Source organism: Sporisorium graminicola, chromosome SGRAM_1 (genome assembly GCF_005498985.1).
Source record: "Sporisorium graminicola strain CBS 10092 chromosome SGRAM_1, whole genome shotgun sequence".
In the NCBI taxonomy this organism is placed as follows: domain Eukaryota; kingdom Fungi; phylum Basidiomycota; class Ustilaginomycetes; order Ustilaginales; family Ustilaginaceae; genus Sporisorium; species Sporisorium graminicola.
This window is the reverse complement of record NC_043719.1, coordinates 1,200,038-1,227,840: the sequence shown is the minus strand read 5'-3', so window position 1 is coordinate 1,227,840 and position 27,803 is coordinate 1,200,038. Positions and strand designations below refer to the sequence as shown.

Below are 27,803 nucleotides of genomic sequence, written 5' to 3'. Positions count from 1 at the left end.
ACACGAACACCCACTCATCGACCGAGAGAAAGAGATTGTGGAACCGAAACACGCTTCCGTCGGTTACGATTCCCATGACTTTTTTTAGAAGGGAGCGTGCAGAATTGAAGCTGCGCACGAAAGAGTGTGAACGAGATGATATGAATGACAGGATTAACGTTCGAAGACGAAATCGATTTGAAGTCGTTGTGACATGAAAGATTTAGCTGCCCAGTTTGTTGCTTCGCTCTCTTGGTTTGGTTTCTCGTCGTCGTCGGCCTCACGTCGAGGGAGGACGATAAGCCGAAGGCGGCGCTGCACCCGGCGAGGCGACAACAAGGCCCGAAGCTCTAGCGACAATTGGCAAACTCAGCCTTTTCAACTTGACTTGCTGCGCCCCACCTCCTTCTCCGGCATCCGACTCAAGCCCAGCCGACATCGGAGGTCTGGACGAATCGTGAAACCTGGTCAACCTCGACATATTGATCGTCGCCCACGGTCCGTTTGCTTTTGCCGTCGTTGCTGTTGCAAGCCCCGCACCAGGAGTCACCGTCGATGACGACAAGGTCGTCGCTGGAGCGCTGAGGCTATGAACCGAGCTGATCGAAGACCGTCTGCGTTCGGAGTTTACTTTTCGAAGTTCTTCGCGCACGTAGACGTATGCGGTTCGGATCTGTTTCTCTCGTTCCTTTTGTTCGAGGATCTGCTCTCGAAGTCGCGTGAGTTCTGGCGTTGAGGAAGGAGCAGCGCCCATGACAGCGGTAGAAGTCGTGGAAGGTGTGGAGGTGTTCGAGTCGTCTTCCAACGCAGGACTATCGTTGAACGAACTGGGATCGTCTTGCTGCTGGTGCTGTTGTTGCATTACTGCGTCGGCGTGCGAAAGGCGCAGCGAAGCAATTTCTTGGTCTCTCTCCTCGAGGAGGCGACGCAGCTTGAACACCTCGCTTTCCGATGATGTTGCCGTCAACTGATCTTCTGCAGACAGTCGCTCAGCCATCGACTCGGAGGTTGGTATCTCGCTCTGCTGCGACCCAGGGGAAACAAGATTTTCTGTCTCCACCTCTCGCAGTCTCTCCTTGGCCTGCCGAAGCAGCAGAACGACCTTTTCTCGCTTCCTGCCCTCCTCTGCCAGCGTCGTCCTGGCGCGCATGGCTTCAGCGTTGGCCTGCACCGTCCCTGCATGAGCCCGGGCCAGCTCCTCGTTCAGCCTGACCACTTGCGCTCGATGGTGTTCCGCATCGGCCTGCGTCTCGTCCAATGAGCTGTAGAGACGCTCCAGATCCTCCTCGTACGTCTCCTTTTCCAGCTGGTGCGTCGCCATCATCTGCTCCATCACCTCTCTCTGTTGCTCGAGAAGATCCAATAGCTTCCGAATCTCGGCATTGCTGTGCTCAAGCTTCGAATTCATGCTCGACAGGTAACCGCTCAGCATTTCGTTGTTAGTACCGAGTCCGCTGAGCGGTGTCTTCTCACGGACAATCTGCTCCAACAGCAACTTGTCCGCTTGCAGCTGGCGGAAGGCTTTCGCTACTTCAGCGAATGCTCCGGCGAATCGACCTTCGGTGCGCTTGAGGATCTCTTTTCGCGACGACTCGCTGAGCGCTCCAAGCAGTGCTTCCTTGTCGTGCATGACTTCGAGACGACGATTGCTAATGCTGCTTGTCGAATGACAGCTGGCAACACTTTCTGCACCGCCACGCATTTCTTCCTGTTGCTCGTGACCTCCATCAGACGAGGCTTTCGAATCACTCGCGGTGGCTCGATGTGACACCAGCGGGTTACTACGGTTGTTCCACGCGCTAGGTGGCGGGCCGGAAGGCTTGTCGTTGGCTGCCGTGCTACGGCTCTGCTGCTGCTGCGAATGCTGCTGCGAAGACTCAAATGTCTGTCGTTGCGGCGCGAGATCGAAGCTGATGATCTGACCCAGAGTCGTAAGAGAGCGAGGAGTTTCCGGCTCTACCTCAACCGAGTCAGTCTGACTCATGTCCTTGAGATTCTTCGACGTGGTGACTGGGGAAACGAACTGTGCATCAGCATGTTCGGTGGCGACGACGGTGGATGCAGCAGTCTTGTTTGCCTCCTCCACATCAGGATCTTTCTTGCTGAAGGACAATCGCACAGGTTTCTTGGCAGCACGCGTCGCCATCTGTGCCACCGTCACCATCGTTGCGCTGTCCGAACTGCCTTGTACTGAGACCGTAGTTGCAGGACTTGACGAACCGTCCACCGCTGGCGGCAGAACCCCTAGGCCACCTGCAGAGACTGTGTCTTTGCTGCCTGTCTGGGCATGGGGTTCAACCTCGCCCTCCTTATCAGCGCCATTCTCTGACGACACCTGCTGACAGCCGAACGCATCGATGAGTTTGACTGACAAATCAGGTGCCTGTCCGGTAGAGCGAGTACGTGCTCGAACATGTCCATTCGACGCAGTGGCGCGGGATATGTTGGGAGTTCGAGGCGTCCTAGGAGTCCAGGGTGGATTGTCGTTGACGACTGCACTCGGACCAGAAGCAGGAGATGCCCACGATCCAGCATAGAATCGAAGACCCGGGCTCTTTGGTGCGAGCGAAGGCGTGTCTGGAATCGGCGGTAGCGGATCAGTCGGGGGAGCTGAGGGCGGCGGAGCACGCAGCTTGCCAGGACTAGCGAGACCTTTGCTGGCCAAATTGTTGACGGAAAGGGCAGAAGTGTTTGAAAAAGCAGAAAGCGTTGCGAGATTCAAAGCCAGTGCTACCGGTCGGCCCTTCTTTTGCTTGCCCACAGTCTTTGCCAACAATGCTTCGTAGGCCAAGTTAGGCGTGTTTGGCTCCGACTCATGGGTTGGCGGGCGCGCAAAGCTAGGTCGTGACAATGATGTCGGCGTCGATGGAGGGAACGGGAGCGATGGAAGGGGTGTAGTATAGGACTCTGAAGCCAGGCGAGAAGTGGGCGTCGAAACTTGATCTGCGGACCCCCGACGAGACCCTCCAGTGTTTGTACGCTCCGACGTTGGCTTGCGCGAATAGGTCCAGGAGGCATTTGATGGCCTCCTCGCATGCGCTGCTAGTGTTGATGCATCTAAATCCACCGGAGGCAACAACTCGGTTGCAGCGGAAGGCTGTGGGGTGCGACTTGGGCGGAAGCCAAAGGTTGGCGAGCCAATGCCATTGACAGCGGTCTTGAGAGCAGGCGACCTTTGCCCATCGGCTGCACTGGTTCCTTGAGCCTCTGCAAGATTCGACAGACGTCCCCTGGCACGAACAAAGTGAATCTCTGGCGAAGCCCCTCGAAAGGCATCCGACCTAGCAGAGGAAGCCGAGGTTCTGGAGGTGCAAGCATCAGACAAATCCGCAATCTGCGTGCGACTTAAACCGGAATCGGCCGAGGTGCGGCGCTGGAGTGCCGATCCTGGCGATTCGGTGTGCTCCTTGATGGTAGAAAGGTGGTCCGAATCGTTCACGTCGGTACTCGTCTCTGCTGTGGTTGTGCTGTGGTCGCTATCGCTAATGTAAGTTTTGCGCGTGTTGCTCGAAACCGACGAAGCCGTCTTTTTGGACTCGTTGAGAAGGTCCGAGTCGATCAACATTTGCAGGGTGTCGCGACCAAAGGATGTTCGCCCCCAGCTGTCTTCCGAGCTGTGTGCTGACACCTCACTACCTGATTTGGCATGGCGGCGCGAACCAAAGCTGCTAGATCGATTGGAATCCCGCGCTCGGCTTCTATACGCTGAGGAAGCCTGCGTTTCTTCCGGGGCACTGCTGATGCCGAGACCAAAGTTCGGGGTACCTTCTGTACCTCGCTGGACACTTTCTTCGAGTCGTCGTATGGCTTCTGTCGTCGAAACTCTCCTAGCTGGCGACACCTTGCGGCCTGGCGATTGAAACTCTTCGCTCGGAGGTTGAGATGAGCCGGGCTGGGAGATTGATTCGGGTAGACTGTAAGCGGTGGATCGACGCTGCGAGCCTTTCGGAAGCGGTCCGAGACCTGCAGAGTCGTTTGCAGCGGAGGTGCTTGAATCGGCCTTGGCTGACACCATCTGTTGCGCTGTTTGTTCAGATTTTGAGTTGCTCGAAGCGTTGACGACAGGAGACGACGACGACGCTTCTTGGGAGGCTGCTGCAAGTGAAGGAGTGGAAAGAGGGGGCTGCGATTCATGTGTGTCAGGAATGGGAAGGGGTTTGTCCCTGTTTGCGGTGACGGCAATAGCAAAGTCGGGGGTGGACATGGCGGTGGAAGTGGTCAATGCTGGACTTTCTTCGAGCAGGTTAGACGGCGATGAAAAGGCGATCACTGAGCGAAAGTCTTCCAAACTTCCCAGAGTGTCGATGGATTGTAGACGATCGTGCCGAGCAGATCGATCCGGTCGTGCTGAGAGTGAAGAAGGAGCTGCGTTTGTGCTGCTGACCAAATTGTGTTGCTGATTGTTGTCTTTTGTGTTGGCAGCGTACAGGGTTGTCATGGGCGACGCAGCCGAGTCGGACTGTCCCGCATCCGAGTGCGATGACGAGTCGTCCGGTACGACACCTCCACCAAACTCGAGAGTGTTTCCACCTCTGCTCGAGGATCGAGGGCCAGCGGCAAAGCTCATGGGCGAAGGTGCACTCCCAGAACCGTCTCTAGTTCCTGGTCTGAACTTGGCGCCCTTTCCGATGGCAACCTTCCCGAGTGCCTTGACGCCTGATGATCTACCAGGGAGGGAATGATGATGATGGTGGTGGTGGTAGTGGTGCTGCTGCTGGTGCTGCTGTTGTGTGGATCGAAGGGCGTCATTCCGAGGGAACTCTGAGTCAACCGGTGTGGTGGGTTGGGAAGAGCTTTTCGGAAACACCGATGGAACCGAGTCCATCGGGAAATGCCGTTTGCTCCTCCACTGCGAAAACATTGTCTTCTGTTGTTCAGTCCAGCTCTCCCACGGCCATCAAGGAGAGGGAGTAGCTGGTAGCGTCGGGCGGGCCAGACCAACTCGTCCCGATGAAAGAACAGGGAGACGATGCGAAGGAATGGCGATCACGTTGAGAAACGTGCGTTGTCGGTGGCGTCCTGTTCGGCTTGCCAAACGAAGCAAGATGAAGCAGCTTTTTCTGTGACCGGCACAGATGGTGGGTGAGAACTCTTCCAGATTCAAAGGATGATATGGTGTACCTAAAGCATGGTCACCGGGGTGAGTGGACTGGACTGGCGAAAATTTGCTTGCACGTCCGTATACTTGAAGAAGATCGGCCTGGACTTTTATCGGCAAAGCAGCAAAAGGGTATAAGCAAGACTAGACCGATTCCGGAGAGAGATAGAGACGAAGACGGATCAGGAGTTCCAAGGGGGGTGATGGTTGAACGAATGTGGGCTTGTCGGATGTGATATTCTTGGTTCGAGCGAAAGTGAAAGTGAAGGGACAGGAGGCAAGAGCGACAAAAGCACGTCTTGAGCGTGTCAGAGTCGCAAGAGGCAGAAAAGGTGGGCCGAACGCGAAAGAGATACGCAAGCACAGTCACCCCCCGTTGTCACTGGACGTGACCGCTGCGGAGGCAGAGGGACGGCTGGACCGAACGCCAGCCCAGAGCACAGACACAGGCTCCCACACGCATGCACACACAGACAGAGCGACACGAATGCAAGATCGAGTCGGGTAACTTGGTTGCTTCCGAGCCAGAACTTTGAAAGATTGCGTTGGCGAGCACACAAGGTCCAACAGTGGCGTCTTGATCGCCTCGAAGGAAATCGCGTCTAAAGCCTTCTAAGCGAGGGGGCCAAGGGGTCGGTGGACCGCATGACAGAAAGAGCACTTCTCGACTTGACTTTCCCTTTTCGAACAGAACGGCTCTCACGTATCGCTCCTCTGCACCCACCGGAAGCGCATGGCATCGAACGATGAACAGACTGTGTACTGTACTGTAAGTCTGTAAATAAACCGTCGTCCATCTGCCCACGCATGTAAACCCTGCAGAGAGACAGCTCAAAGAGTTCCGGACAAAAAGCCCGACGGGCTGAACAGGTGAGACACGGAGAAGCAAGGAGGGCCCTCACTTCGCACGACCCTGACCGGTTTCGGAGGGAGCAGCGGAGTCTGAAGGCAAAAAGACGAGGAGAGGCCTTTTTAGTGCAAACAATGGAGATCTCGTTTCTTACTGTATTGCGGGTCAACTTGTTTGCGGCTTGAAGCTTCTTTTTGCATCAAAAAGATAAAACTTTAGCTAAAATGCACTGCTGTCTGGGCGTGCATGCCGTGTACTTTGCGGACTTTTCCCCCTGTCAAAACGCCCATCTTGAGCGCCCATGGGCTTTGAAGGTTTCAGAATTTCAGAATCGTGTTTCGTCCTGATAAGGCGCGATCTCACATCGACGTGATTTAATGGATGCCACTGGCGTATCGACGGGGAGACACAGTGTGATGAAAGATGTTTGGCTCTTTAAATCGAGGTCAGAAGAAGATGAGGGGGAGGACAATGTCGACTGTACAATGTCGACTGTATCTCGGTGACAATGAATTTCGTCCTTGGCGTGGATGAAAGGAGGGCCATGATACAGGGAAGTGGGAGTTTGACACAAAGTGGTACTGTTGGTACTGTACAGTGCCGAAGCAATGCCCTCTTCGACTTGCATCTTGCTAGTGTGCCAGGTGGCGATGGTAGGCATGGTTCTAATGCTATGGAACTTCAAGTACGAGAGCGGAGGTTACTGAAACTGGCCCTCGAGGCAAACAAGAGTGCAAACGTGCAGGTGTCTACGACACCGTTCAGCCACATTAGAATGAGAATGATCAAGGCGAAGACCGCTTCATAGCAACCACCGTCAGAGCTTATACTGATGGACAAAGTGGTCTCAGCCGATAACATGCTGCCCGACAGCTGAGGCTTGCGCAAATGTCAAGAGAAAAGTGGGTCGGGGAATGCAGGCAGGCGGACCACCTGGTCCCAATCTCGCTTCAAAACGTGGTGAACGATGACTGCGAGATGGCCGCCGAAAACGTGGATACTGCATCGTCGTCCTGCCCTCCAAAATAGCTTCCGTCGCCCTTGTAGTTATCAAGGCTTGTCAGATCCGAAGCACCTCCTAGACTGCTCAGGCTCAGCCGGCGGTGCAGCCGATCGCTCTGGCTGTACGTGATGCTTGCCGACGGCGCAGTGCTTCCGGCCAGGCTCTCCGTGTCGACGTCTTGGCTCACAATGCTGCTGGCGTACGGTCCATGTGTACCACCCACCGACAGGTGCGCTGACGGATACGTAGCCTGCGTGCCCAAGCTCGTGACGCTCTGCGCATCGCTCGGAATGTACGACATGGGATCGTGCGTGCGGAAGAAACCGAGCTCGTTTGATTCTCCCTTGCCACCAGCCTCGGGCAGTCGGCCGCCACGAGACGCACCGTAGCCGTCGACGCCTCCTACCAGATCGTGACGGTGTCGCGCCATGAGATCGCCAGGCTTTTGCAACGGTCGACGCGGCTTGGGGAACTGCATCATGCTCGGCTGCAAGTTGGACAGCACGCCTTCAACCAGGCATCCTTTCTCCTTGTAGTGGACGAGCAGGTAGTGCCACAGGGGATGCTTGTTGAGCACCTTCGGGTTGCCGAGGATCACTAAACCGAATCGAGCTCGGGTGAGCGCCACATTGAGACGTCGCGGATCGCTCAAGAATCCAATACCTTGGTGCTCGTTGCTGCGCACGCAGCTGAGGATGATGTAGTCCTTTTCTCGGCCCTGGAAGGCATCGACGCTGGCCACTTCGACTTCCTTGTACAGCTCCTTTTTGAGGGATCCATGCAGCTGCATGTGATTGACGACGTAGCTCCTTTGGCCCTCGTAGGGCGTCACGATGCCGATCTGCGATGGCTTGACGCCGGCTTTGAAGAAACGCGTTACAATCTTTTCGACGTTGGACGCCTCGGTGCGGTTAAGAAAGGAAGTGCCGCTGCTCGAGATCTCCTCTTGGCCCAGATTCTGGAAGAAGAGCATGGGCAGCGACGGCACGGGCCAGGGGAAGTCAACATCTTTGCGCAGTCGTTCCGGTGCAGTGACACCGTTCTGCAGGGTGCCCTCGTAAAACATGTTGGAAGGAAACTCGGAGAGACAAGGGTGCATGCGGTACTGCACTTGCAGTCGAATAGGTCGATTGCCGAGCATAATGAGCCGCTCGAACAGACTCTGACTGGCACCTGCACGAGCCACCTTCTTGTTCATGATGACAGGTCCAAGCTGCAGGTGGTCTCCGACGAACACGACTTGCTTGCAGCCCATGACGAGCGGGATCATGCACTCAGGCTCGGCGGCCTGCGTCGCCTCATCGACGAGCACGGTGCGGAACTTGATCTTGGCCAAGCGTGGATCTCCGCATCCGACACAGGTACAGCAGATCACGTCGGCGGTGCTGAGGATCTCCTTTTCGCAGGCACGGATGAGGGCCTTGCATTTTCGCTCGTCGCTGCTGCTGAGCTCGCCCTGTTCGTTTTTCAGCTGGATGAGCTTTTGCAGCTCGATGTTGGTGTCGTTGTTGGCGACCTGCTCGTGGAGGGTGAGAAAGCTTATGGGACTCTCGAGCGCCTCTCGACTCTTTGCGGTGAGACGCACCACCTTGAGGCCGGTCATGTGAATCTTTTCGGTGAGCTGGTCCACAGCGACGTTTGAGGGGGCACACACCAGCACAGGACCGGGGTTCATCTTGCTGAGCTGGTAGACGATCGAGGCGGAAGTGACGGTCTTACCGGTGCCCGGAGGACCCTGAATGAGACTGAGCGGCTTCTGCAGGACACTCTTGACTGCATTGACTTGACTGTGGTTGAGCTCGGGCAGGCCGGGAGCACTGAAGCGTTTGGGCATGGTGGTTCGAAGCGTCGAATTTTCGATCTCGTGGCCGAGCAGCTTGTGGTAGATGTAAGCACTGAGACTCTGTTCGTCGACGGCGAACGTCTTCATGGCGCTCTGCATGCGATCAAACGAGGTGGCCTTCCAGACAAAATCGGCAAAGAAATTGTGCGTGCAGTGGTCGGGGACGCCATCGGCCCTCTTGAGCTCGAGCGCCACCTCGTCCGAGACGTTGTTGGGGATCTTGATGACGTGTCCGACGCCTTCCCAGGGAGGAGCGAGCTCGCCTCGATAGCGAAGCTTTAGCTCGTCACCGACGGCCAGACGCACCTCGCCGCTCTCGAGTTTAGGGAGTGTCATAAAGGCGATCTTTTTCTGGTTGAGACCCTGGTCCCAGCGAACCACCAGGTCCTGCTGGGTCTGTGACTCTTTGAGCTTGCGATCGTAGTCGGCCTCCATCTTGACCAGAGGTCCAAAGATATTTTGATACTGGTAGGCATCTTCGTATCGGAGGAGAACGCTGTTGGGTTCTTCCTCGACGCCGGGCTTGTCGAGATCCTCAAGGCTTGCGCTTGCATTATCCTTCCAAAGCTCTTCGAGACGGTTGATCTGGTGCAAGGTGACGGGCCGCGCTCGCAGCTGCTCGTGTTCGGAGGGCACCTTGACGAGCCAAGTGAGGAAGCATCGGTCTTCGATAAGCGGAGACCACTGTGTGGTATCCCAGATGATGTCTTTGGAGTTGGACATGGCGGCACAAGGCTGGCGGCAGAGCAGGACCACGACGGTCTCGCTCTTTGCTGGAATAAAGCCGAGAAGAAAGACGTTCTTGGCACCGCAGTTGTAGCATTCGGGCGTTGTCTCGCCGAGAGGCGACTCGGCGTGGAGGCAGACTTCCTTGTGTTTTGCGCGGACGAGGTGGTTGACGATGTGAGAACCGGAAGTAGATCCGCGCGAGTTGCAAAACCACTTGTTGCAGATGAGACACTTGACTACGCAGGATGGATTAAAGATGCCGCAATAGGCGCAAGCATGCTCGGGCAAGTTTTGGAGCAATGTCTGGTCCACATCGTCGCCGATACCTGCGTCGTAAAGGCGAGTGGTGCCGCCGTGGAGATTGTCGTGCATGAGGTGCGCATGAGAAGCGCTATCGGTCTTGGGATGTGGGCCAAGGTGCGGGTGAACATGGGAGCGGGAAGGGTCGAGATTGCGGTCGGTGAGGTGGAGGTCGCTAATGGCATCCAGGTCTAGGTCGAGGTCGAGATCTTTGCGACGCAGGTTGGAACTGGACTTCGCATGTTTGTGACCATTGGCGTGATTGGAAGAGTGAGAGCTGAGGTCTGCATAGGAGTACTCGGGGCTGGTTGCATCGTAGTTGGATGCACCGTCGAAGTGGTCAAAGCTGTAGTGCTCGGACATGGCTGCGATGAAAGCGTCGAAAGGGATCGACAGCCAGAGCTAAGCGCGCTTAGGGCATTGGGAGAGCTAAAGGACCTCCCGCTCGGCCAAGGATGCGACGCTGCGAGCCAGGCTGGCAAGAGGTCACAAGGTACAGTTAGGCAATGTTGTAGACCGCAGAAGCTGGGATTGCGGAAAGAAGGAAGGTGGAAGTGAAGGGGGATGCCACGTCTCCGATCAAGGGTCCTTCATTTGAGAAGAAGATCCAGAATTGTTGAAGCTCGAAAAGTGCTCAGTCGGTGAAACAAAGTTCAAGGGTGTGTGCGGCTGCGCCGTCAACCGTCAGCAGTACATAAGCAGAGGTTTTATCCGAGAAACCAATTAAATCGTGGTGGTCTAACAATTGGTAGTGTGGTAGGAAATTTGGAGTGTGACCAAATCTAAGACACGGCTATATGACGGCGATCTGCAACAGCTGCTCACTGCAGGTGTTTGTGAGTCCGATCCTGGACATCTTATGACTTGGATTGATCTGTATTTTCGTGGTGCAAGTTGCGGCCAGCATTCACCGGCTTGTCTCGCCGAGAAGAATGTTGATCAGCAAATCACACCAAGGGCCGAAACAGGTAGGTGTTGAATGATGCTGAAGAATGCATCGACGCGGCGAGCTTTACGCTACTGGTGGAACATATCTATTCGAGTGGCCACAACCTCTTGCCTTTTGCAGTTGTTCGAGGAGATAAAACGTCACCGACAGAACAGCAAGGCGACGCCAAACTCTTAAAGATGGACATTGCATCGACTCATCGCTATTGTTGCCTTCGACAGCGCCTGGTATCCCTCCAACACGAACGTCGCACCGATCGATCGATCGATTGATTGATTGATTGACTGATTGATTGATTCATTGATTGATTGATTGTTGTTGTTGTCGTCGTTGTTGTTTTGGTGCGATATTGAACATGGTCGAATTAAAATCGGTGCAGTCGAAATCGGCTGTCGGTCGATCCCGTCGACAGCCTGTTGCCCCTGGGCAGCGCGCCAGTCGAGCACCGAGGGGTGTGGGAGTGAAAGCAGGAGAGCATGCAGCTCGACAAGCGTAGCGAGATGTTTGCAGGTGCAGTCGGCGGCACGACCGTTGTTTGAAGCCAAAATTAGGTACCACGCTGCAGAGGCCTTCACTGGCTTTCTGGACGTCTCTCGTCTTGAGCCTTTGGCGCTTGCATGACCTTTCGTAAAGTGGGAGATGGAAAGAATGGGAAAAACACCCATCAACGTGACTGTATTATATTCGCCGATGGTTTCGGAGGGCAATCCCGGACAATTTCAACTCGTGGCGCCTCAAGTCATGCACACGGGAGTGGACGATGGGAAATGCAAGCGCATCCCCAGCGATAGGGATGATGAGAGGAGAGCTCGAGACCGAGCCTTATTCAAGCGGGAGAGGTGCCTTTTCTTGCGCCTTTGACACACAATCCCAACTCCGAAAGCCCGCTTATGCACCCCCGCCACCTCGGGACTGTCATTTGTTGGCCCGTGTCGAGAGGCGTAAGAGAGTGGCGTATGGCTTTGATTGGGGCTCCTTCGAGCTTCGAAAGTTCATGTAGACGGATCTTTGGCCTTACCTTACTGGGATTGACACATTACATTTCCTTTTTGAGTTGCCCAGCTTCTACGATCGACACCTCGTGCCTATACTCCTGCCTCTATTGATACACATGAAACTTTCATCTCTCTCCTCTTTGGTTGCGACAGTCCTCGCTCAAAAGCAATTACGGCCTCACTCTCGAGCTCGCTTCCTCCCCTCCGAACACCGTCGCCAAGAACCGTGACCGAGTGGCGTGCTCGCTTGTGAGAGCATTCGAGAGACGAGTCATGTGACAACAAAGAGGTGTCCAAAGCGGGCGCGCGTCGCTGGTGGAGCCAGGGTCTCTGCCGAGAAGGAGAGCTAAAAAAGCTAACAACGAGTGAGTGACAAGGGTCTGTGCTATGCCGTCAAGAATGCTGCGTTGCATATCCGAGGTGAGTAGTGTCCATTCTTGCAGCGTATTTCACACACGGAGCTAGTGGCTCTGCCATGTTGAACAGCGCACCCTTTTCTTGGAAATAGAAAATGCTTTGCTCATGCAAACAAACAGTCTTTGCCAAAGTCAAAAGTCTGGATTCGGCTCATCCATTCCCCCGAGACGCAGGGAGGCTGATTGCAATCAATGCTCCTCCGCCTGCCGACGGCGGTTATGCGCTTTCCCCTTTGTTGCCAAGCTCAGCTTTGCCCATAGTAGGATCGCAGCAGCACAACCCACTTCATAGCGACGACGCTCTGATCTTTCGCGGTTCAGTCGTGTTGCATTTCACAACTGTCGGCAAGCTCGGCTTCATTAGAACCCGCGCTTGTCTTCTCGAAACAACTCGCTTGACAATGTGTTGCTGCGAAGCTCGTGCGTTGCCGTGCTGCCAGGTCCATCGCGAGCGAGCGACTCGACCAGGATGAGAACAATTGACCGGCGCAAAGCGTCGCTTAGCTTTGTCCTGCAGCTCGTCTACACCACTCATCGGCTGCCGGCTTGCGAAAGCTAGTTTCTCCGTTCGCTCTCTTCCCCTTGCCTTGTTCTGCTCCGCTCGTCCTCTCCTCATCGCTCATACTTAGTCTTGTTCTTGTTGCTTCTCCTGCTCCTCCTTCCTTCAGCTCGGACTCCTTCTCCTGCTCCTCGTCTCCCCACCTCCTTCGTCTCACACACTCCCCGCCTTCCCGCCTCCCGCCTCCCCGCGCTCCCTTCACTACGCTCAACCGCTCACTACAGGTCTGCCGGCAGACCCGTCCCTCGCGCGTCGTGCCCCACCCATCAGCCCCCCCCCCCCCCCCCCTCCTCCCCGCCAACGCTTCTATACCGCCTACTCGCTGGTCTGCTTGTCTGCCTGCTCGCCTGCATCGATAGTCTCTCTGCTAGCCTCCTCATTTACTCTCCGCTGGCCGGAAATTATTCCTCCCTCCCTCCATCGTCGCCACCTTCCCTACCTCATATATACCGACCCTCTTCTTTCGCCAAGGGTGAGCCTCGTTTCCGGAAGCATTCTTCAAGAGAGACTTCTACGCCCCTCCCCACCGCCACCGCCATCACCTCAATTTTCATCTTACGTCACTTCTCTCTTCTCGTCTCCCAGCTGAACACAGGACCACCTCTTCTATTCTTTCGCCGCTCGTGTTCCAAGGCACTTTTTCAACCTCCGGTCAAGCCCACGGCCTTCAATCTGCTGAAAAATGATGCTCAAGCTCAGCCTCCTCCCCGCCCTCGTCTCGGCGCTAGCTCTCGTGGCACAACCATCTACCGCTGCGCCCTCTGCTGTTAGGGGCTTCGTAACTGCCGGCGAAGACTCTCGTCCTGTTGTGCGTGCCACTGCCAAAGGAGAGCTCCAAGACTCGCTCCTCGACGAACGCGGCGAGCTCCTCAAAGACGCTCGCATTCTCCTCTCATCCCGTCAAAATCCCGGTTTCGCATACGGTACCCAGAAGGTGAGTCGGTGTGAGCCTGAACACCAACTATATGCGCACGGAGCTGCCTTTGCTGACCTGCTTTGTTGTCCTTGTCTCGCTTCTGACGACTCCCTCGACAGGTTCGAGGTGTGAACATCGGTGGATGGTTGGTTGCCGAGCCATGGATTACTCCCAGCCTCTTTGATAAAACTGGCGACTCGCGTGTTATCGACGAGTGGACCTTTGGACAGTATGCTTCCAACGCCTACGGCAGACTGCAGAAGCATTGGTCCACCTTCTACACCGAGTCCGACTTTGCTCAGATCGCGGGTGCCGGTCTCAACCACGTCCGAATCCCAATTGGCTACTGGGCCTTTGACACATCCGCCGGCGAGCCGTATGTCCACTCCAACCAGAGCGACTACCTCGAGCGTGCTATCCAGTGGAGCCAACAGTACGGCCTCAAGGTCCTCATTGATCTTCACGGCGCCCCCGGCTCCCAAAACGGCTTTGACAACTCTGGCCGCAAGGGCTCAGCCAACTGGCCCAACGATCAGAAGAATGCTGACCGTGCCGTCGCTGTCATCTCTGCCATTGCTGCTCGTTATGCCAAGTACGATGGCACTGTCACCTCGATTGAGCTTCTCAACGAACCTGCTGGCTTCCTAGGAGGCAATCTGATTGAATTCACCAAGAGTTACTACTTCAGCGGGTACTACAATGTCCGTTCCAAGTTCGCAAACGCAGCCATCATGATCCACGACGGCTTCATGGGACTCTCTTACTGGAACGGCGTGGCCCAGCCACCACAGTACCAGCAGGTGTTGCTCGACACGCACATCTACCAGGTCTTCTCCCCAGCTGAGGTGGCCAGGTCTGACGACGAGCGTCTGAACACCTACTGCGGCCAGGCAGACGGCCTCGCCTCGTCCAACAAGAATCTGTGGACCGTTGTCGGTGAGTGGACCACCGCGCCCACTGATTGCGCCAAGTACCTAAACGGCAAGGGTGTAGGTGCGCGCTACGACGGCAGCTATCCGGGCAGCTACTATGTTGGCAGCTGCAACGGCAAAACGGGCAATGGCTCCAACTTTTCGGCTGCGTACAAGTCGAGTCTGCAAAAGCTGTTCGAGACTCAGATTTCGGTGTACGAGCGTGCCTCGGGCTGGATCTACTGGACCTGGAAAACCGAGCAAGCCGCTGACTGGGATTACCAGCGTGGCCTCAAATACGGTTGGATCACGAGGAACCTCAACTCGAGGCCCAACGCTCGTTGCTAAGTACCCGATTCGAGCCAAGAGCTTCGAGCGACGACAGCACCGCTCTGACGTATGGGTCTAGACTTCCCGGTTCGTCTCATGTAGGGTCGATGACCCTCACCGCAATGGCATCATTTGTTTTCATTTGTATCATCGCGCTCTTTCCTTGTCGTGTACCCATTCAGCATAGAAATGTTTATCACTATCACTCTCATGACACCATACGAAAGCGTGGATAGCTGAGCGACAACGCAAGCCACACTCGCGACTTAGAGCGCCGTACCTCTCTCGACTGCCAAAGACAAACAAGAATACAAAGCTCGTCAGCTGAAACGGTTCTCTTGCCACTGTCGACATAACAACTAGTGGATACTTACGATTCTCTCGGATCTCCTGTGTCTGTTTATCGTAGAACCGCTTGAGCTTCTTGTTGAAGTGCCTGTTGCTATCGTTGATGTAGTTAACTTCGGCATCGGGGTCGTCGTTTCTTCTGCGGCTTCGATTTTGGATCATCTGCTTCTCGTGGTTGAGGTGATTGACGACACGATCGAGGGCTTCGTCGGTGGGGCGGTGGGTTCCGTAATGTAGCTCATCGGTCGCTTCGGCATCGCCTCTCGCCTTTCCTCGCGGGATTAGGGCGCTGCTGGCAGGGCTGCTGGATTTCAGCTCCTCGGCCTGGTCGCGCTGCTTCTTGTACGCCGAGACATCGGTTTTGATCGATCGCAACTGGCGTTGGTACGCGCGTTCTGCAGCGTCACCAAAGTCGCCGGGCCCCTGATCTTTACGTCGTGCTTTCTCCTCCAATTTCGCATCCCACCGTTCGCTGTCTTCGAGAGAGTAGTTCATGTTTCTGTGTCGCTCGAGGTCCTCTCCGGATTCGCGAAGATCGCGTTCTTCGAGCAGCTTTTCTGCCTTTTGCAGCTTGCGCGAGCCAGAAGCGGACTTGAGGTCAGAGGCGATTGCACGCGTACGGGATTGCTCGGATAGGATGTCGCGCCGATTTGCACGGGTGGATGCTGCCATCCTGGCTCGGAGCTCGGAAAGTCGCGCTTGTCGGTCTTCCATCGTCGGTTTCGAACTAGATGCGGCGGGTTCGGGCTCCGATGGTTCTTGGGGTGATGCTGCAGAGGGAGCAGTAGGTTCGGGTGGCGGTTGCTCGAGCACGAGTGGCTGGTGACGTGCTGCTCTCGGCCTGGATTTAGATTTGGTGGACGAGCTTGCTGTTCCGGCTGGTGTCTCTTCGACTATGACGGCTTCGGATGCCGATGCTGTTGACGTGGACGGCTCAGCCAAGTTCGCGTCATTCTGCATGTCTGCCTGCCTGACTGCTCTCGACTTCCTGGGCGGCATCATGGCAGACGTGATTTCGTGATAGGATGACAGGCGAGCCAGTAGCGAGCAATGTCGGAATCAGTCGCGGATGTACTGAAGCGGCTCGGCTGAGGAGACGAGACGGAGAAGCCGATGAAGCTAATGTGATGTGATGGTAGCGAAGAGATGAAACCGACCTTACGCTCCACATGAAATTATCTGAAATCACAGGCTCAGGCGCGAAGAAATGCAGAACGAGGTTCTGCATCAGTCTCTGTCGAAGTCGAGAAGCATTTGGACCCTGAAGCGCTGACCAGATCACGACCTCTTCAACTCGACCTCTCATCGACACCTTCGACTTCGCATCCATCACTTCGGCCCTATCAACAGAGAGACAGAAGCACGAAGATGTCGCAGTCCGAGGCAGGCCCTTCTGTTGCCGCTACTACTGCCTCCGCCTTTGCCGACGCTAATTCGCAAAAGCCCAAGGCTCAACAGTCCAACAAACCACAGCAACAGAACAAGGCACCCGCCGACAATCGTTTCAAGGCGCAGCAGAACAAGGAGCGCGCTGCCCAGGGTCGAGCCCGAAAGGTAAACAGTGTCACGTTCACGGACACGGGATCAGCAATGCAAGATAGTTCTGCACGTACCTCGGCCTCGTCAGATGCTATTGCCAAACAGCTCAAGAAGCAACCTAAACAAGATGCACCCAAATCTCAAGCAGCTCGCCAGGCAAAGGCACCGACGCAGTTCAAGAGCAAAGTGGTGATTCGTCGATTGCCGCCTAACTTGCCCGAAGACGTGTTTTGGAAAGCTGTTTCTCCTTGGATTCGCGACAAAACTGATTGTCAGGCACCGTCAGCCGCTGATACACCCACCCAGACGATCTCAGAATCGTCTCCAGGTGAAGCATCAACCTCCCAATCGGCCTCAAACGTATTACCCTCAAACAGCTTCGATGCCACGGTTGACTACAAAAAGTTCGTCGTAGGCAAGCTCAAAACGGATACCAACAAACAGAATAAGCACGCTCGCGCCTACGTCCGTTTCCTCGACCCGCAATCCCTCGTCGAATTCCACAAAGCTTTCGACGGCCACATCTTTCGCGACAGCAAAGGCAAAGAATCGGTCGCCATCGTGGAGTTTGCGCCTTACCAAAAAGTCGTGCTAGCATCTTCCGCAAGCGGTCAACGAGGACGCAGAGCCAAACCGGACCCAAAGCAAGGCACCATCGACAAGGATGCCGAATACCTGTCCTTCGTCGAGCGGCTTAGCAAGGCAGGCGACGATGTTAAGCGCTCCGAGGGCGAATTGCTCGCTTCGCTCCATGATGTCAAAGGCAGAGAGAAGGAAAAGGAGGCGAAAGAGGCAGCGGGCAAAGCGACTCCGCTGTTGCAGCACCTGCGTGCTGTCAAGATGGCCAAGCTCGAATCTGCGGCTGCCATCAAGAAGGCCAAGAAGATGGAGAAGGCTGCGGCGAAGGCTGCAGCCGGCAAGTCTGCTGTTCCTGCTCCTGCTCCTGTCAAAGGCGGAGGCGCAGCTGCTGGTGCGAGCGCAGAGCACAAGGCTAAAGCGAAGAAGAGCAGGAAGGAGAAAGCCAAGGAGAAGGCCAAGTCGGACCCTACGGAAGGGGCTGGCGTCAAGCCGGGAGAAGGTGCATCTACGAAGAAGGAGAAGAGCAAGAAGCGTAAAGGCAAGGCAAGCGGTGACCCTGATGGTGCTGCGGATGGCAAGGCACAGAGCAGCGCACAGAAGGATCCGAAGAAAGCCCCGAGCAAGAAACCCGACGCAAAGACTACAAATGGTGCTGATGCTGCTCAAGGGGAAGGAGCGGGCAAAGGCGGCAAGCCCAAAAGCAAACCGCCTCGACGTAAAGGTGGGCCAAAGGACAAGCAGAAGTCCTCGTCGGCTGTTGCTTCCGGTACGAACCCTGCTGCCGCGCAGCCGTCCAAGGTTCAGATTCTGAAGCGAGATTCCTAGCTTGTCGTGTCATCCTTTCTTTCTTCCTGAATGAAATGCACATCGTCTTGAATCCGTTCAAACCAGAAATCACTGTCACAAACCACAACCGAGAGTCTCGAGAATTGCGAATTGGGTATTGAGCTGCTGGACCTCGTCATAAAAGCGCACCTATCGGATCAAGAACGAAGATTGATCGCCTGCAAGCGTTCGAAGTGATCCCTTGCCAACTGAACATTCAGCTTGACACTCGCCATTTGGATGCTCGGATCGGTGACCAGGATCATAATGTACGTGTTGGAAGTAAGACTGTCAATGTATGCCGAAAAGTGCGAAGCTTTGAGTTCCACCGCCTGGAACTCGCATTGGGACGATTTGGCGGGGAGCCTTTGGCAAGACAGCTTGAAGTTCTTGACGAGTTCCGACACTTTTTCGAAGCGTTCTGGATCGAGTGTTGTCGGTGGTGCTGGTTTGGATGAGGAGGAGAAGGGTAGGTCGATGGAGGAGATGAAGCCTGAGCCTAGGGGAGCGGTGGATAGGCGGCCCTGGGTGTCGCGAAAGCCTTCCATGCCTTCTTCTTCCTCGTCATACGTGAATCTGCCGGAAGTAGTGGTGAGAGACGATCGTTCGAACGAGGAGGAGAGGGCCCCCGTCGTAGCGGAGGTGCTACCGGCAGCTTTGGCGATGACGAGGAACGTGGTGCGTTCGAATACAACCACTTCGCTTGCAGAGCACGTATCGGCCAAGAGCTGCAGGTGGCGTTCGAGCACGCTGAGGGCCGGGATCTGCGTCTGGACGATTCGACTCCACGCCCTGTACAGACTCTCGTCCCAGATGCTAGTCGCGAAACAATGCACCCTGAAACCCTCTTTACCCATCCCTGCAGCACCCGCACCCGCCGCAGCCTGTGCCACTTCCCGGCTCTTGCGCCTCAGTTCCTTGACCCTACTCGAGTACACACTTGCTCTCCGACTCTTGTCGACCAGGTCCATCTTGTGCAGCAAACAGAACACCTGCGCGTCGGGTGAGTACTGGTACAGAGCGCTGATGCAGTCCTTGTAGTAGCGTAGGTCGCGTTCCCATTCCGTCTGCCCTTCCTCCCCGCCCTCTGCGCCAACCAGGTCGAACACGTAGATGAGCACCCCAACCGTGGAGAACACTTGGCTACGCTGCTTGTCGAGATACGAGTCCATGTAGGATTGCTGCCCGCCGCAGTCCCAGAGGTTGAGCACGAGGTTGCCGAGGAAGCGCACATGCGAGTGCTCGACGTCTAGGGTGGAGCCGAGTCGTCGGGTGTCGGCGGCTCGGTAGGAAGAGAAGATGAGAGATCGCATACTTGTTTTGCCACATCCTGACTGCCCCATCAGCAATACCTGATAAAGAGCAGCACGGATGCTCTGTTAGCATTCAACGGGAAAGTGTTGTGGTGGGATGCGCTGAGAGACACGTACCTTGCGCTTCATCTTGGAATCAATCTTGGACGCCGTTGAGGATGCTGCCCGGGATGGTGCTGCTTGCGTTTACTGCTTAGAGCGGTGTCCAGAAATGGACGAGCCTCGAGCTTGAGGGATTGATGGCAATGTTAGGTACGGATGGACACTACGAAAACGATAAGGGAGAAGGATGCTAAGCAGGCCTGTGCTTCCGCCAAATGTGGAGCACCATGCAGCGTGCGAAGACCCTCTTGATTTAAAACGATGACTAAGCAACCAATTTGTGACTTCTGCGTGATGGCGAGACGGAACATTTTCTAGTTTCGGCTTGTTGGGCCGATGCGAAGCTTTGAGTCTCTCCGTCCATCGTTGATTGGATTGTGGCCGCCAAGGCAAAGTCGCATCGGAGCACCCGATTGGTTCAGGAAACACAAACTACAAGCGTGGGAAACTAGACCGGACATACCGTCAACAGTGACTCGGCTTCCCTGCGACAAATTGTCGCAACTCTGCAGCAGCTTGCATCCTTGGCGGCGTGTGATGATCACAGAGATCAAATCTTATCAAGTTTTGGCCGAGCTGTCAAGCAAACCTCGCGTGTGCAGGGCTCTGAGGTGCTGCCAAGCCAAGCTGGTGTAAATTCGCCGATTCAGAAGAAATGCAGAAATGCAGTTCAAAGGCGCGTGTTACTCTTTGTCCTTGTCTCGCTTCATTTTCGCATCGTCACTAGCCTTCCTCGTTAGCTCATGTCGGCCTTCCGAACTTGCCTTTCTGTCCTGTTCGACCTTGATCTCCGACCATCACCATCTCTCAACAGATCTTTCCTATAAAGTCCCGCATTCGATGTTCAGCCTCATCGGGTCGAAGCTCGCTTCATCTGCTGTCGCATCCACCACACGCACCTGCTGCCGTCAAGCTCTCCGCACTTCTCTTCGTTCCGCTCCCATCGCTGCTCGTGGTCTTCGCTCGCTCGCCGATCTCGACACAATGTCAACTCCTCAGGCTTCCGCCGCTGCCAGCGCCCACTCGATCTTGCCTGCCAAGATCCGACCCAGGCAGCCTGCCTCTGCTCTGCCACCCCCGTCAATCATCCTCACCCTCTCTGGACCCGATGGCCCTGGTATCGTGCACCGAATTTCCGGCTTCTTGGCGCGCCGCAACATGAACATCATGGACTCGGCGCAGTTCGGTGACCCTACCACTGGCACCTTCTTCATGCGTGTCCACGCCTCGGAACCTGAACCTGAAAACGGCAGCCACCCAGATCCGAAAGCTTCCGACTATGCTCAGCAACGATCCGCATTCCTCGCCAAGGTGAAGGCTGAATTCGACGATGAGTTCGCCACGGAGGCCGCAGTGTCGGTCAAGATCTTTGGCGCCGAAGAAAAGCCACGCACACTCATCATGGTTTCCAAGATCGGCCACTGTCTGAACGACCTTCTGTTCCGCCTCTCGAACAACACTCTGCCCATCACCGTGCCTTTGATCATCTCGAACCACGCGGACTACGAACCCCTCGCCAAGGCAAACGGCATCCCCTTCTATCACCTCCCCATCAACGCTGCGGAGGGCAAGACCAAGGAGTGGCAGGAGGCCGAGATGGTCAAGCTCGCCAAGCAGTACGACATCGACATGATTGTGCTGGCGCGCTACATGCAGATCCTGTCGCCGCAGCTGTGCAGTCTGTTCAGTGGAAGGATAATTAATATCCACCACTCGTTCCTGCCCAGCTTCAAGGGCGCAAAGCCATACCATCAGGCGTTTGAGAGGGGTGTCAAGCTCATTGGTGCTACGGCGCACTTTGTTACGGCGGATCTGGATGAGGGTCCGATCATCGAGCAGGCGGTCGAGAGGGTGGACCACGCCATGACACCGGCGGACTTGGTTCAGGCCGGCTCGGATGTTGAGGCGAGAGTGCTGGCTCGTGCTGTCAAGTGGACTGCTGAGAGGAGGGTCCTTTTGAACGGCGCTAAGACAGTTGTTTTCAACTAAGCGTGGCAGAGTAGGAGTATGTTAGCAGCGAATTGAATGTCATGAGCTACATTCCTTCAAGATGCAAGTTACTGTCTAAGCCAGACGAGCGAGTTGGTGTGTGCGTGTAGGTGTAGTCGCGGATGAGCAGAAGATGCATCGTGGAAAGGCGTCCGTAGATTTCCGAATGATAGCCGAAATCCATTTCCTCCACGCTGACGTTGGCGTGGACCCTGCTTCTTCGCACGTCTTTCTGACGTGATCTGCAGTTCTTACGACCTCTCTCTCTAGCATCTCTTTCACTCACGACCTCCCCTCACCTCTTCTTACCCTCCTTTGTCTGCGTTTCTTTCTCTCTTCAATTCGTCGCTGTTGCGGGCTGTATGGCGAGTCGAGCGCTTGTCTTGCGCTTATTGAGAATGGTCAACGCTTCTCCACCATCACCTCGAAGAGTAGCAGTTATCGGTGCGGGACCAGCCGGTCTCTCTGCCGTCGACCAACTCGCCTCACTCTCACCCTCAGCCTTCTCCGTAACGCTCTTCGATCGACGTACCACTTTCGGCGGAGTATGGTGCTACGACGCGGATCCGGGGGAATGCGTTATCAGGTATGATGCCTCTGGTCGACCGCACGCTTTGTGGGAAGGTGGACTCAAGGATGGCGATGATCAGGGCAAATTCCGACCGCCTGGGGCCATGTATGATGGACTGCGAACGAACCTGACTTGTGACATTATGACGTATCGCTCGCAGCCGTATGGGCGCGACACAGCGTTGTTTCCCGACCGAGCGACGGTGGAGAACTACATCCAAACGTTCGCTGAGAAGGTGCTGCAGCGGGCGGAAGGAATAGACGTCCGACTCGGAACGGCCGTGCAAGACGTTCGGCGCACGGAAAGCGATCACGCTGCGGCCAAGAAAACGATCGGAGCAGGCAGCTTGTGGTCCGTCACATCAGTTACCGTGAACGGCGGAGACACTAAGGTCGAGACGTTCGACCATGTCGTTCTCGCAAGCGGTCGATGCAACACCCCCACTATCCCACGCATCGACGGGTTGCGCAGCTTCAAAGGCCACATCCTGCACTCTGCATGGTACCGGTCCCCGATTCCGTTCGAAAACAAAACAGTGCTCGTGGTGGGCAACTCCTCCTCCGGCTCCGACATCGCGCGAGAGCTCAGTGGGTATGTGCTGCGCACTCTGCCTGAGGGCCAAGCTGCCACGGATGCGTTCATCGAGAGGTGCTGCGAAGGACGCGAAGGCAGGGTGCTGCATTCGTACGAGCACTTTGAGAAGCCGCCTCCGCTGGATTTCGATCCACGCGAGGAAGGGTCGCCGGCGTGGGCGAAGCGGATCACGGTTGTGCCGCGAATAGACGAGGTGCGAGATGATGGGAGCGTGGTGTTTGAGGGCGGTGAGAAGAGAGAAGATGTCGACGTGTTGATCTTTGGTACCGGGTATGCGTACGATTTTCCGTACCTGGATCAACAGGTGGCGCCGTTTGTCGATTCGCCACTCATCCCGCCGCCTCCCCCTCCCGCTGGTACACAAGACGATCTTCCCGAGACCGGGATAGAACCCTACACACCACCCTATCGCACAGCACCCTTCCTCACCAACCTTGACGACTGGAGCCTGTTCTAACTCCCGATCCCTCACTCTGCGTCCTCGGCGCACCAATTCGCATCGTACCTATGCCTCTGACACACGTCCAATCACGCATCGTAGCAGCCGCCTGGTCCGGCAACCTGCCACCAGCCCCCCACTCAACCGGTCTGCCACGCCTGGATCCCGACATCCCCTCCACCGACCCTTCCAAATGGTCCAGCAGAGCCACCACGTCGCTCGCTCAAGATGCAGGCAACAAGACAAGCGACCTCGGCTACCCGTCTGACTCCGCCTATCAGGACGCACTGCTCAACCTCCTCCCCGCGTACCTCAGACCAAGAGGAACCGACGAAGCCACAAAAGTGCCCGATAAAGAAACATCAGCACTCAGCGAGCTGCCTGTGCCCGCAGCTGACGAGGGGTGGTCGAGAATGCCCGATTTCCGCAACCAGAGAAGACAGGACACCAAGCGGCTGCGACGCTTGCTACTCGGATACTAACTTAGTGCTGCACACGCATTCTCTTCGCGCAATGCGTTGACTACTGCATTCAGTTGGGCCTGGGTTACGATGCTATGGCTGCCGCCGGATACTGGTACAGCGGGGTTATTGGGTATGGGATCAGGCCGGGGAAAAGAGATACTGTACCCGCGAGTAACTCTGACTGCGAGTGTACGACGGAGATCTACCAATAGAAAACCTTTGCCGTGCGGATACAAGCCGGGTCAAAACCCCAAAGATGAGAGAGGCCGCGACTGATCACGTTGAAAGCGAAGCCTCAACGGAGCTCCTCTGCGACGAAGTGTGTGCGGAAGCAAACAGGTCTGCTGCTGCGCCCTCTCTTGAGCGGTTGACCTTGCGTTTGGCACGAATGATCTTGAAGCGCAAGTTGAGTGCGAGCGACTGCGCCGACTTTTTGAGTGCCTCTGTGCTCGAATGCGATGCCGAAGGGCCATCTTTGCCTTCGAACGCATCCCTCTCGAGATCAGAAGTGATGGCGTGAGCGTGTAGCTGTTGCGTCTCCTTGTCAAACAGCTTGCCATGCAGACGAGGCTGTCCCGATTCGTCGATGGACGAAGAGACGACCTCGCCCGAGATCAGACGTGGGAGCGGCGCACGGACCGTCTTCTTGCGCTGAGAACGTGCCCCCTTCTTGCTGTACTCGCCGCTGAGACCAGCGGGAAAGTACCTGGGTGCCGACGGATCTGTCCACGTCGCTGCAGCTGCTGTGCCGGGCGTGAGAGGCTCGAGCTGATTTTCTGTGGCTGCGTGCGTGGTTAAGGGGTCCTGATCGTCCAAACTCGACCAAGACAATGGCAAGGACGTACCAGACAGTTGCGAAGATCTGGACGGAGGGCAAGCAGAGGCATCCGTCAGCCGATAGTTGCCGAAGGCTGACGGCGAAGCAGGCAGGGGAGCAAGTCGAAGTGGACTGTGCGCGCTCTCCACCGAATCGATCGTGTTGGTTGTACTGGATCTCCTCTTGGACAGCAGGGACGAATGGGCACGCGAGTCCTGAGAAAAGCGCGATGTCGCCGTGGTCGAGCTGCAGGAGGCCATATTGAGGTTCGAGGTCAAGGAGGGGTTGCTCCGGCCCGTAGCCATAGATGAGTGCGAAGCACTTCCCGGTCTCGAGCCGGACGAACTGTTTTTTCGTGGCTGCTGCTTCTCTGACCAAGCGAAGGAAGGGGGCGAATAGGGCTCGTAGACGTCTAAGCCGTTGCTGCTGTCGAGCGCGGAGAAGCCTTGTTCGGACATGGCAAGTTCGCGCATCCTGCGGTCGAGGTCGACGATGCCGGTAAATCCATCGGTCCAGTCGTCCATCTGGAAGCTGGACCTAGAAGGCTTGCGACTGCTCGAGGAGCCGCTTTGTCTGCGAGATGAAGTACTCGAGTCACCGAGATCATTCGAACCAGAAGTGATGGAACGACCCCGGCGTAGGAGGCTCGATGCTGCAAGGCTGGGCCCCATTATGACCGAACGGGTTGGTCACGACGTTGGTGAACGCTGAAAACGAGTCTTAAGCTGGAACCGGATGAGGCTCGCGAGTGCTGCGGGCGTGGCCAGCCGAAGTGCTGGAGGTGGGTGGGTGGAGTCCGGTCGAGCGGTGTCAGTGGAACCAGGAAAGAGAGGAAACTCGGGAGGACGATCGGGTGCTCGTCTTATATCCCTTTGCGGTGGTCGAACAGAACCTCGAAACCCTTTGCTTGAACGCTGTGCCACGTTGCTTGCCGTGGAAGGGTAGCGTGAACCGAAGCTGCACCACAATCGTCACACGTGTCAAGCCTCGTCGCTCAGCGCCAAGCTTATCGGTGTCAACTGCGGCTTCACTTGAAAGCGGAGGCTGTGGCGGACACGTCGGGTAGCAGACGAAGCCGAGGGCGACTCAGTTCGTGTTGACGTCGATTCAAAAGCCTACGGCGACCCGGAATTGCGCCTGCGTTCTCCACCACCGCTGTTACGGAAAAGGCACTCTGGCGGAGAAATAGCGAGGCACTCGAAGATTCTGCCTGCGGTGGAGGTGTCGGCAAGGAGGACAGGGTTCGGCTTTTGGATCTGCAAAGGTGAAAGAGAAGAAGATGCACGTGTTTGGTCGGAGGGGGCGAGGTGCTCGCCACGAAGAGGTAGCCGACAAGAGGTAGCCGACAAGCGAAAGTCCAGGAAGCAACCGTTGTGTCCGCAGCAATGCCAGCAAACGACGTTGGGTTGCCACAGAAGCAAAGCTGGTTGCAGGGATTGAAGCAAGAGGCCGTTCCGCTTTCACTGCCTATTGCAGGCCCGAAACGTGGTTGGACAGCCAACGGAGAGCAGGTGCGGCCCGCGTCAGAGGCGGTTGAAAACGAGCAGTCGGATGGGCTGTCAAATGCATGCCAAGAGACGGTAGGGGTTTGGGGGTCCAGAAGCACCTGCCGAAACTACGCAGAGAGACCGCTGAAATGAGAGGACACGGCGTTGCCGTCGTAGTGCCACGTCGAGGTCTTTCACTCCTGTCGCTCTGGAGGTTGTGATTCGCTGGATACACAGAAGCACGGTTGTCACACGACCTCGAGGTCAACTGAGATCGCAGCGCGTATCAGCGCAGAGCAGCAGCAGCTAGATTAAACGGTCGACCCGGACTGGGCGGAAAGGAAGCGGATCGAGCTGAACGAGCACAACAGTGGAGGATTCAGGCCAAACGGTTGTCAAAAACCCGAACTTGCTGCTGCTAAATTGAAACAGCAGGACCAGCCCTCTTGCTTTGGTCTGCAATCGAGCTGAGAGAACAGTTGGATCTAAACCCGTGAGGTGACGCTACTTGCTGCGTGTTTACGATGACAAGGTCCGGGGTTGTTCTTGTCCGGCAGTCCTCGGGCAGGGACGAGTCGGGCAAAGTTCTGAAGTGCGAGTTCGACCTCTGAGACGACCTATGAGTGAGCAATAGACCGAACGTATGTGCGCACCTGACCGAGCCAGCGAAGACCCCCGTGCAACACAACAGCGTCGAAAAACCGGGGCAAAGAGAGTGCAGTCGGAAAGGCAGAGCGGGTGTGGGTGCAGGGAGGAGAGAGAGAGAGCAAGAGGGGAAGAGGGAGGGTTTGCATGTGGTCCCGAGTCAAGATGCTTCTGAATGGAGAAAGGAATCTGCCAATGCAGCAACAACTGTCGGACAGTCACACTCGCTTTCACAGTCACAGTCGCAGTCACCTCGATTGTCACTGTCACTTGGTAAGTGTGGGGAAGGCTAGTTGCTTCGAGGCTCCGTCCGGCCTGTAGTTTCCACAGCTGAAAAGCGCCTAACGCACGACGCAGCTTCACAGCCGCTTAGCTGAGCGCGGTCAAGCTCAAAAGCCGAAGGCGCAGCACAGAGAGAGCGAGAGAAAGAAAGAGAGAAACAGCCAAATCGAGAGAGGGCACACAGATTTGAGGTTGCTTGCCACTTAGCTACTGTATGCATAGCTTGACTGAATGCGGGCCGTCTTCTGTCGACATGCAGTACCTAGCGCATATGCAGGTTCGGCCACGCGACCTGTCTGTGCGGGCTGACAGAATGCACGCTTTGCTGCCTCAGCTGCCGATCCAGGCTAGGCGCCGTTCACACCTTTTTCCGCGCTTCTTTTTCCCTTCTGAGACACCTCCATTCTGCAACTTGTGGAAACGACACCGAGCCCGTGGCCTTGTGCTGCGTTCCAACACCTGCCCAACTTTGCTTCGTAGCCAGTCAAGGCTGTGATGCCATCGAGGTAGGCTTTCCGGAAAGCAATAGCTGCACTCTCCGGCTTTCGTTTCAGGATTCACAAAAATTGACAGCGGCAGGTTCGCCAATGAGCGAAAGCTGATGGAAATCGATACCTTATCACAGTGCGACATCAGTGCATTTCGTACCAATCTGGCCATCTGCTGGTCAAAATTTCCCTCGCAACCTTGGAGGGACCACGGGAAAAAGCGACGCATGGAAAGGGCTGATCGAAAGATAGGCTTCACCTCCGCACTCTGACAGGCTGAAAAGGTGGAGGGAGGTGAGCAGCGGGAGTCGGAGGTCGGTTGGGCGGCGCTTTTCGACTCCCACGGCAGCACGCCGCTTTGGGCGGCAGCGGCAAGTGGAGCGACCAACAGAGCAGCTTCCCGTGGAAACAGCAAGAGAGTCGCTTGGCATCGCTATCACTGA

At 56.0% G+C, this 27,803-nt stretch overlaps 10 protein-coding genes across 10 annotated transcripts; 5 read left to right on the top strand and 5 right to left on the bottom strand.

Moving 5' to 3' along the window:
* Positions 1-259: 259 nt before the first annotated feature.
* Positions 260-4,546, bottom strand: EX895_000468 (uncharacterized protein; the record flags this gene model as incomplete). The annotated part of the gene is made up of 1 exon (XM_029881069.1): positions 260-4,546. One exon carries the CDS (start codon positions 4,544-4,546, stop codon positions 260-262), a length of 4,287 nt encoding a protein of 1,428 aa, XP_029742455.1.
* Positions 4,547-6,877: 2,331 nt separating this feature from the next.
* Positions 6,878-10,165, bottom strand: EX895_000467 (uncharacterized protein; the record flags this gene model as incomplete). Its single annotated transcript, XM_029881068.1, has 1 exon — positions 6,878-10,165. One exon carries the CDS (start codon positions 10,163-10,165, stop codon positions 6,878-6,880), a length of 3,288 nt encoding a protein of 1,095 aa, XP_029742454.1.
* A 3,238-nt stretch (positions 10,166-13,403) lies between these two features.
* Positions 13,404-14,896, top strand: EX895_000466 (uncharacterized protein; the record flags this gene model as incomplete). The annotated part of the gene is made up of 2 exons (XM_029881067.1): positions 13,404-13,655; positions 13,757-14,896. 2 exons carry the CDS (start codon positions 13,404-13,406, stop codon positions 14,894-14,896), a joined length of 1,392 nt encoding a protein of 463 aa, XP_029742453.1.
* Positions 14,897-15,144: 248 nt separating this feature from the next.
* EX895_000465 (uncharacterized protein) lies at positions 15,145-16,225 on the bottom strand (the record flags this gene model as incomplete). The annotated part of the gene is made up of 2 exons (XM_029881066.1): positions 15,145-15,167; positions 15,253-16,225. 2 exons carry the CDS (start codon positions 16,223-16,225, stop codon positions 15,145-15,147), a joined length of 996 nt encoding a protein of 331 aa, XP_029742452.1.
* A 369-nt stretch (positions 16,226-16,594) lies between these two features.
* On the top strand, positions 16,595-18,169 carry EX895_000464 (uncharacterized protein; the record flags this gene model as incomplete). The annotated part of the gene is made up of 1 exon (XM_029881065.1): positions 16,595-18,169. One exon carries the CDS (start codon positions 16,595-16,597, stop codon positions 18,167-18,169), a length of 1,575 nt encoding a protein of 524 aa, XP_029742451.1.
* Positions 18,170-18,327: 158 nt separating this feature from the next.
* On the bottom strand, positions 18,328-19,611 carry EX895_000463 (uncharacterized protein; the record flags this gene model as incomplete). The annotated part of the gene is made up of 2 exons (XM_029881064.1): positions 18,328-19,521; positions 19,600-19,611. The coding sequence occupies 2 exons, from the start codon at positions 19,609-19,611 to the stop codon at positions 18,328-18,330; spliced, it is 1,206 nt and encodes a 401-aa protein (XP_029742450.1).
* A 957-nt stretch (positions 19,612-20,568) lies between these two features.
* On the top strand, positions 20,569-21,573 carry EX895_000462 (uncharacterized protein; the record flags this gene model as incomplete). The annotated part of the gene is made up of 1 exon (XM_029881063.1): positions 20,569-21,573. The coding sequence occupies one exon, from the start codon at positions 20,569-20,571 to the stop codon at positions 21,571-21,573; it is 1,005 nt and encodes a 334-aa protein (XP_029742449.1).
* A 398-nt stretch (positions 21,574-21,971) lies between these two features.
* EX895_000461 (uncharacterized protein) lies at positions 21,972-23,195 on the top strand (the record flags this gene model as incomplete). The annotated part of the gene is made up of 1 exon (XM_029881062.1): positions 21,972-23,195. One exon carries the CDS (start codon positions 21,972-21,974, stop codon positions 23,193-23,195), a length of 1,224 nt encoding a protein of 407 aa, XP_029742448.1.
* A 50-nt stretch (positions 23,196-23,245) lies between these two features.
* EX895_000460 (uncharacterized protein) lies at positions 23,246-23,659 on the top strand (the record flags this gene model as incomplete). The annotated part of the gene is made up of 1 exon (XM_029881061.1): positions 23,246-23,659. The coding sequence occupies one exon, from the start codon at positions 23,246-23,248 to the stop codon at positions 23,657-23,659; it is 414 nt and encodes a 137-aa protein (XP_029742447.1).
* A 258-nt stretch (positions 23,660-23,917) lies between these two features.
* Positions 23,918-25,129, bottom strand: EX895_000459 (uncharacterized protein; the record flags this gene model as incomplete). The annotated part of the gene is made up of 1 exon (XM_029881060.1): positions 23,918-25,129. The coding sequence occupies one exon, from the start codon at positions 25,127-25,129 to the stop codon at positions 23,918-23,920; it is 1,212 nt and encodes a 403-aa protein (XP_029742446.1).
* Positions 25,130-27,803: the final 2,674 nt, after the last annotated feature.